This window comes from Seriola lalandi, unplaced genomic scaffold, assembly GCF_002814215.2.
Source record: "Seriola lalandi dorsalis isolate HSWRI2012SDOR001 ecotype SW California unplaced genomic scaffold, Sedor1 jcf7180002054583, whole genome shotgun sequence".
Lineage (NCBI taxonomy): Eukaryota > Metazoa > Chordata > Actinopteri > Carangiformes > Carangidae > Seriola > Seriola lalandi.
Window position 1 is genome coordinate 185,490 of NW_019525136.1, and position 9,437 is coordinate 194,926.

At 38.6% G+C, this 9,437-nt stretch overlaps 1 protein-coding gene across 1 annotated transcript; it reads left to right on the forward strand.

Annotated features, from left to right (window-relative positions):
• The first annotated feature begins 1,068 nt into the window (after window positions 1-1,068).
• LOC111664121 (major histocompatibility complex class I-related protein 1-like) lies at window positions 1,069-7,506 on the forward strand. The gene is made up of 7 exons (XM_023418595.2): window positions 1,069-1,462; window positions 2,271-2,537; window positions 3,086-3,364; window positions 5,029-5,358; window positions 6,606-6,704; window positions 6,862-6,879; window positions 7,020-7,506. Exons 1-7 carry the CDS (start codon window positions 1,414-1,416, stop codon window positions 7,064-7,066), a joined length of 1,089 nt encoding a protein of 362 aa, XP_023274363.1. The 5' UTR covers window positions 1,069-1,413; the 3' UTR covers window positions 7,067-7,506.
• Window positions 7,507-9,437: the final 1,931 nt, after the last annotated feature.

Sequence of the window (9,437 nt, forward strand, 5' to 3'; positions counted from 1 at the left end):
TTGCATTATGTCCAAAGTGTCCATTTCTCTGTGCTGCTTGTGTTTTGGACTTTAGCAGCAGACAAGCTGAGGCAAAGAGTTTCAGTGGAGGCAGGCGGAAGGATTAAACTGAAGTTTACACAGAAACATGAATCATGGACTGCAAGTGCGGAGGGTTGTCATTGAACATCGTTTTCATCCAGGTCTGTTTTGGTTCTGCTGTGTTGGTGTTTGTGTTGGTGTCGCAGCCTCCAGTCTGAACGTCACCAACCAGTCCGACAGCGACAACCTCTGGGAAGTTTGGGACTCCAGAAGAGGAAATACTTCAGAGTGTGTTTCACGGCATGGGACAAAGAAGGTTTTCATTATAAATATACACTCATCATAAATATGATGTATTCAGTAGGATTCAGTTAAAACTTATTGTTTTTTCAAGTTGAAGTAAAGCTTAGACTAAATCCTGCAGGAGTGCGAGTAAAACCGAGTAGAAAGAGAACAGTTAAATATTTGATGTGATCCGACCTGCTGATGAAACGTTACAGAAAAGAAGCAAAAATAACTTTTTCATCTTGTTTTGATGAAGACGAATGAAGGACTGAGCTGATTCAGCTGCTTTGTCTTGTCTCAACGTTCTTGATCTTGAGCCTGTTATAAATGTGAGTTAAAAATAGAAACAAGTCAAACAGGATTTTCTACAAGGAAAGGTGTGAGACTGAGACGGTGTGTTGACTAATGAACTTCTTATATAAATAAGGGATATTAAAAAGTCATCAGTCAGGCAAACAATTGCTGCTGTGATACAGACATTATTGACTTTTCTAAAGCACTATTCATTGATTTTAAAAAGTGCTTTATAAATAATGTTTATCATTATTATCATTATTATTATTACTACAATGATATCTGTCAGGGTTAGTGGTAAGTAGAGGTGGACCCAAATGCAGCCAACACATGGGAGACGGTGCAGGCAAGACTATATAGACACATTAAACACATTAGGGCGGGGCAGACAATCACCACACAAACATGACCAAGACAGGAAGCAAAACACTGAGACACATAAGGAAACCTTATTACAAAATAAGGAAGTGAGAAAGTTTGCCATAGCAAACCATGACGGATATCGTCATGTGAGGAACTGTATCATGTCTTAAGTGTCAATTTCTCTGTGATACATGTATTTTGGACTTTAGCAGCGGACAAGCTGAGGCAAAGAGTTTAAAGGGAGGCAGGCGGGAACAGGTAACAGAGGATCACACACAATAATATTAATTTTTAAGCCTTTGTTCACCTGTAGAGAGTCTCTCCCAACAGATGAACACACCTTAAAAGTCATAGAATCTAATACAACCAGGAAACATCTTTGGAACAAACTACAAAGTGAAACTAAATGACTATTCAGGTCAGTTCTTCAGCTCTGTCTCTCTTAACAAGATGGAGAAGCTCATGATACTGCTCCTCTTCTGCCACAAAGCATCTGCCGGTAAGATCATGATATACATGTATATACATATTTATACTTTAATCTGATTTGTTGGCAAGACTGTAATTAATTACATATACAGTCTAACCATAAACCCAAGGGTACTGTATGTGTTCACAGATAAAAATGTGTAAAGTGAACCTAATAACTGTAGGCTAAAGAAAAATTTTTAATTTGACCTTTATCAAATAATGGTCAATGCAAAGTTTCAAAATATGTTAAGAGATTGTAATTTTCAGAATGACGTCATTATTATGGGGGATTTCAGTATCAATTAGGAAGATAAATCAGTCTGAAAAAATCTCAAACATAAAACTGATAAGTTTGATCTCTCACAGGTGAGATTCAAATCTGTATTAGATAAATGGGGCATTGTTGGGTGTGGTGTTTGTAGTTCTCAGCAAAGCGTTGTTGACATAGCCAATCACAGAGTATTACTAATTCAATTCTATCGTTTAATTTTCAGCTTTTAATCAGCTTGTTGTGCGCCAAAATCAAATGTACGCCGATGACACTGTTATAAATCTGCATAGCAGTTATAAACCTTAAGTTGCCTTTAAACCCCCCCACCCGCTTCAAAATGTCAGAACATGAGTTAACCAGTGCTGTCTCCAGCCAAATGTGTCTTAAACAGCCTGCATGTTGTTTTCTGAAATCTAGTCCCTCTGGTGTTGAACCTGATATTCGGATCTCAGGAGAACAACTACAGGTTGTGTCAAAGTATAAATATGACTAGTTGAACCATGAAATAATGTTTTTTTTAAAAATTGAACAAATACAAATCACTCAAATCATCTTTGTCCTACAGTCAAACACTTCATGAGGTTTTACATCATGATGTCCTCTGGAAACCCAAACATCCCTGATTATTTTATTATGGCAAACTTTGAGGAAGTTGTGATGGTTTACTATGACACCAACATGAAAACGCTAGAACCCAGACACGACTGGGCAAGAAGATTAATGGTGGATGATCCACAACACTGGGACACGATTTCTGAGGACGGCATACATTATGAGCAGGTCTTCAGAGTTGACACAGACAGTTTCAAGCAGGACTCAAACCAAACTGGAGGTATGTGTCTGACAAAATGTTTTCCCTCAATTACTGGTTTATTTCTTTTTTCCATTTGATTACACAAGAATAAGTCTAATGAGTCGGTCAATAACTCAAGAAATCTGTTTCAAAAGCTGCACATTCTATTTTGATGTAACTGCCAGAAGTAGAGTGTCTGCAGCCATTGTGCCAAAGGTTTGCTCACATATCTGTAGTTGTTTTCACTGAGTCTGCAACACTGTCGGTGTCCAAAATTCCTGACTCTCCAACTCAGAATTACCAGTCAGAGGCAGATGAGAAAGGTTGTTCCTGCTCAGCTGCTTGTAATTACAGTTTAAAGGACATGATGTGAACATGGTAATAGCTGCAGGAATGTCAAAACAAAGGAGGAGCATGATTAGGAGTTAGATAATTAATTGTAAGAATGGAGTTGTAGTGAACTTCAGTCTGATCAGTAGACAATGACAGTTCATCTCTTCAGTAATGAGTCATATCACCTGCAGCTGCCTGTGCTGAATCTCACTCTGGTTTACTGCTCTCTCTGTCTCTGTCTCTGTCTGTCTCAGGTGTTCACATTATCCAGCAGTACTGGGGCTGTGAATGGGACAATGAGACAGAAAAGCTTGATGGTTTTCTACAATATGGTTATAATGGAGAAGACTTCCTCACATTTGACCGGGAGACCGAGACATGGACCGCTGCAAACCCCCGGGCTGAAACCACCAAACTGGAGTGGGATGGAGATACAACTAGAACTGTGCTTTGGACGAACCTCCTCGCCAAATCCTGTCCTGCTTGGCTGAAGAAGTATTTCATCTATACCAACGGTCTTCTGCAGATACCAGGTGGAGAATCATGACCTGAATTGTGTCCTAATTAACATTAACTTTACAATGTAAACAACCAAGTTTCCACCTCTGTTTCATCTCTTTTACTCTTTTACTCTCTCTGCTGTTTCTTGACCTCTTTTTCTTTTACTCTCTCTCTCTCTCCCCACTTTCCTTTCTTATCTCACTCTAATAACTTTATTCACTTAAGTAAGATTCCTATTGTGTGTGCTACTATCACCTCAAACTCATTGTACTTCAAACTAGGATGGTGATATAAATGTAAATTAGGGATGCCGACATCATATTTTTCTGCCACCGATACGATCATCGATGAGTGAGATCGGCCGATTCACGGCCGATATCGATCATCTTTGGCGTGCATGTACATTATATCAGCCTCACACACTTTGTAAAAGTTCCAAACATGTTTTGTTTTGGTGGCCTGTCACGTGGCGGTGCAGTGAACAAGGTGGGAGGCGGGACTACACTAGTGCTTCTCTCAGCTGCAGACACCAGAGTATTACCCACAGGTGATCAGTGAGGTAATGCAGTGGTTCCAAAAACTTTTCCAACTCATGGCCCACTTGAAAATCTCAAAAATGTTGGCGGCCCACATCCGAGCCCTTAACATTACAGATGCCAAATAATGTGTTTGCAAAGCACTTTTTATTTTAATGATCACAACCAAACAGTGCGGAGGAAGCTCAGTTTTCTTTTTTGTTTGACAGGGGAGAGATCACTTGTTGATTTCTCTCTTGACTTTCTCTCCTTTTATTTCTTATACTTTCTTACATTGCACAGCCCTGGCCGGCTGATTATGGCTGGTTATTGACAGTATCATCAGAAACCCCAAGCGGCAAGTGAAAATCTTGACCACAAGGGGCTGTGAATTTTTTTTTTTTTTTTTGCACCTGTAACATTGTCTGGCATGACAGCTGTTTTTTTTTATTCAAGTCCTGTGCTTAAGTGCAATACTTAAGTATTTACCTTTCATGCTACTTCATCTACTCCACTACAAGTCTGAGGGAAAGCTTCTACTTTTTAGTCAACTATATTTATTGGACAGATTGAGTAATTAGATACTTTTCAGATTAAAAGATTACATACAAAATATGCTCATTTTATGAAATACAATGTATTGTTAGTGATGCAACAAGTGACACCAACACATTTCCCCTCTAAACTTTTCAGATGGTTTAATTTTAAACTGTTGAATAAATAAAATGTTCATGGTCGTTCAAGGTCAAATTGTGATTATGATTATAGAAAAGAGTTCAAATAATTTATACAGTTTTGTGTCACAGAACTTTCTTTTCTTCTTCTCTCTCCATTAATCATCTCACAATCAACCCAAATTTACCCAGGGACTCAGGAACCTCTAGAGAGGATGCAGGACCTTTATTTGTAATGGACTATTTTTTTTATAGTTTTTACGGAGTAATATTAAATATACCTAGCTGATAATCCAGTTAACAACTGGATTATCAGCATGAATCAGACTTTTGCATCCCTTAATGTTGGAGGTAAACTGCATGATGTGCACTTGAACTGATGCACAGGATATGTTCACTGTTCTTCAAGTTGAAACCGTAAAATGTATCAATTACTGCTGATGATTTGGTTTTTTTTTTAAATACATTACATACCTTGATAATGATGATGTTTTTTTAATTCTCCAGAGCGTCCCTCAGTGTCTCTCCTCCAGAAGACTCCCTCCTCTCCAGTCAGCTGCCACGCTACAGGTTTCTACCCTCACAGAGCCGTGATGTTCTGGAGGAAAGATGGAGAGGAGCTTTATGAGGACGTGGACCAAGGAGAGATCCTCCCCAACCATGATGAAACCTTCCAGATGAGCGTTTACCTCAATTTATCATCCATCAATCCAGAAGACTGGAGGAGGTACGACTGTGTGTTTCAGCTCTCTGGTGTGACGGAGGAAACCGTCACCGCGCTACACAAACCAGTGATCAGGACCAACTGGGAAAAGACTGGGATTGGAAATGATCAAGGTGATAAACACGCATTTAATTTTCTTTTTAATTTTTTAATCCTGAATGATATCATTGTTTAGGTTTTTATCTTTCTATTTGTTAATTGTCACAGTTGTTAATGATTTTAAGATTAAGATTGGTATTAAACTATAGTCTTCCTTTACCAGGATTACTGGCCTGATCCCATGACAGTGTAATGAGAAGATGTTTTTAGTTCTAATTTCTTAATATACAGTAATGACACAGAAAGTTTAAAGTCAGTGAGTCCAGTGAGTTAGTGTGGTACTTTTACTTTGTATGTTGGCTGACTTATGAGAGCAGTGGTGGCCATGATATCTTGACTTTTAGTCTCACAAAGTGCCAAAAACACTGGATTCTACATTTCCCATAATGCAACTGAAGATATCTTAGTATTAGACAATTCTTCTTTCAAACTCTGAAATAGGTTAATGCAGGTTTTCTGCTTAAGAAACACCTGTAACATTAGGGGTTGTTGGGTCAGTTTGATAGTTAGGAACCTTATTGTCCATGTTGTGGAAAATCCGAGAACAACCGAGAACACAGGACAACAACAGGGACACAACAGCAACAAACAATGCAATTTGAATACAATAAAAAAATCATGTTAAATAAAATGAAATGGAAGGATTCAAAGAAAACTATGCATTCAGCTGTCTAGCTGCATTTGGCAAGACTTGGTGTACACATTTGTTTTGCTCAAAGTCCAAGTACAAAAGGTGAGAGGACTCACTTACAATCTGCAAAGCTTTAATCTTTATATTTAATTCATATTTTGTTTTCTTACACACAACGATATTGAAGTATAAAATACTTTCCACTGGATTCTATTACAGTATTTCCAGAGTTTATCATCAAATCAATGGAGTCAGTATTCTCTGTAAAGTTAAGATGGCCGCCAGTCACAGTTTCAGGATATTTAAAACGACTGACAGTTTCTACAGGGGATCCAGTGATTGTCAAAGGTTGAGGTTCATCACTAGTGTCTAGTGTGTTGCTCAATAAGATGAGTTCTTTGGATTTACCTGCATTTATTTCTTTTAAAGATGTTGGATTAGAAAGAAGATAAAAAAAAATCTTATGTATCTTTAAACACACGTCAATAGCCACTTCATTATACTCTTATATTCATCACCCCTCAGAAGCCTGTGTGGTGAAAATTGTGATGAACACATGTATCTCTGTTCCCTCTGCTTCATGTGCACGTCATGTGACGACGTTTTGTTTCTTTGTGTTTTGCTGAACAGAGACGCCCAGTGACAAGACCCTCCCCATCATTGTTGCAGTGGTTGTTCTTGTAATCCTCATTTCTATTATTGGATTTACTGTTCACAAAAAGAAGACAGGTGAGAGACTGAGGGGCTTTTATTGTAACACTGAAGCAACATGTGTTAGTGAGAGGGGACTGGTTTATCAATCTGAGAGGGAATGAGATTCAGAGTGGACGACAAAAAAATGTTCTGACAACTGAAATCATTCCTTTTTTTGTTTTGGTCTTTTCAGCCAAACCCCCTGCACCTAGTAAGTAGAACTTGTTTTTTTTCCATTTACAGATAAGACGTGTACTTTACTGCAGATTAACAGTTTAACAAGACTGTGTAGGTGTAGTATTTCAGTGTTGGTAGTTTAGTGGACTAACAATGTATTTCTGACTTTTACAGTTACTGACAACATCCTTGAACTCTCTGCACTGAACACAGCAACCTGATCACAGCAAAACAATAAGACGAACAGATGGTGTGTGCAGACAAACACACCATCCTACAGACACACACGGTGACATCGTCATGTCAACAAAAAAACATGGCAGCTTTGAAGAGAAGAGAAAGGACAAAAATAAACCAGTCCTCCAAAACTGAACAACCATATAGGTTGTTGTTTTCAACTGCTGATACCACCGATGGAGAGGTCTCCTGACACAGCGCCCCTATATGGTGTCAGGCGTACCACTCCTTAGTTGTCATGGTTACAATAACAAACGGTTATGGCATGGTTAGGTTTAGGTGAGGTTTAGAAAAATATTGTGGTTTCTGTTCAAATAATTATTTTTACTACCTTTACATTAAATGATCTTTGTTGTCATGGTTACACACTTCGATGAATGGTCATGGATTAAATAACATAAACTACTTCCCCACTGTTCAAGCACTGCGCTTTTGTGTCATATTCCTGTGTTTTCAACACATCCACCACCACCCTTCTTACATGGACTCGCTTCATCCACCGCACTTTTTCCTTTGCTTCTGTCGCCTGACAGTAAAATACAGCTATGGGTCATAACAAGCCGCTGCACAGACGACCTGTAGGCTCGTTCTTCTAGAGTGATGAGTAACATCTCAGTGAAATCCTCATGATGTGCCCTGTTGGAGTTGAACTTTGGACAATCTTTACTCTGTTTGATGTGAGTGTTCTTCCATCTCTTTAGGTTTATGGGGGGTTTTTTTGGCAAAAATCACATACCACAAAAGTGCTATCTGCATGTAAGTCAGGAAACATACAGTTTTGGTTTTACCTGCTGAGGTTATCTGCCTCAAAGATTTCTGCTTCCACCCGAACACAGGAGGCTTAAACTGAATTACATTTCTGGTTTTAATCTGTGATGAGTACATTATACTTTATTTATGATCCCAAGTTGTATGTAATGTATAGTATATGTTTACAATTAATCATGACATCATTTTTCAATTAATCATTATTGTGTCATTTTATTTGTCTTTTGTCTCTTTTATTCTTAATGGTTTAAAGGAATATTCTTCAAACTTTTTTATATAAATATTTAGAACAACTACAGGAATTTGAAAACAAACTCCCTGTTGACTTTTCTTTAAGAAACACACAAACGAATAAATCAGGGCTGCTACTCTCTTCTACAGATCATTTTCCAGGACTTTTCCAGGACTTTTCCAGCGATGATCTTGCTCATATGACAGACAGATACACCAGTATGTTCCTTCCTTCCTTCTGTGGAAGTCTGATTTAAAATAAGTGCAGTCATAACATGACTAATTTTTCTTATGAATGATCTCAGCCATTGCTGCCTGAACACCAGTGACACAATTAGTAGTGTACAATTATCATTCTGACAAATCTAGACTGAATTTTACCGCTAAATGTACGATTCAAAATTGAATTAGCTCAGATTATTTACTGCTGCTCAGTCACATCAGTTAATCACACTTTAGCCTCTTTACTAGTAACAGGAAGTGAAGTCTAAACGAGGTTAACCACAAACACCGTGAGCTACAGTCACACGTCATATTATATGTTTTACCTGAACAACGCAGCATTGGGTTTGAGGTGATGATGTTAGATCAATAACTAGCCGAGTTAAAACTCCTGACTGAAACACTGAGACTTATGAAAGACAAGCTGAGGCAATTCAACAATGTGAGCATCTGTTTAAGTTTAAGTGTCCTTTTATATAAAGTGTATGTGAGTTCAGGTGTGCCTTGCTCCACTCCAGCCCGCCCCTCACCTGTTCTGTCTCTACAGGGTTTCATTCCTGTCCAGAAGGTGAACAACAGACCATATGTGTGTTTTCGTTGACCAGGAAAACAGTGTCGCCAGTCATCACAAAGGATCTTAGACAGTTTACAGTGAAATCAAAGGCTGAGCCACAATTCTTTCTTTCCTCCCCTCTGCTCAAAATACAACAGGTTGTGCTGTAATACTGCCATCCACTGTGCACTTAGATAAACACACCGCATTAAATTATGTCAATAATGATATTGAAGTTACATTTTCTCAATAAGTTGTAGCCTATAAAAAAAACAGACATTTATAATGTCAATATTATTTTATATTATGCCTATTATCAATAATGCCAATATTCATAACCTCTATCTTAAGACATGCAATTTTTTTTTTTGGGGGGGGGGGCTTTTTGTGCCTTTAATGGACAGGACAGTAGAGAGAGACAGGAAATGGGGAGGCAGAGAGAGGGGGAATGACATGGAGGGGAAGGGGCCGTCCGAAGCGGGACTCGAACCGGGGGCCAGCTGCAGCGAGGACTGTAGCCTCTACACATGGGGCGTAACCCACTCATGAAGTGTGGATAGTGCCAATTCTGGGATCACCTG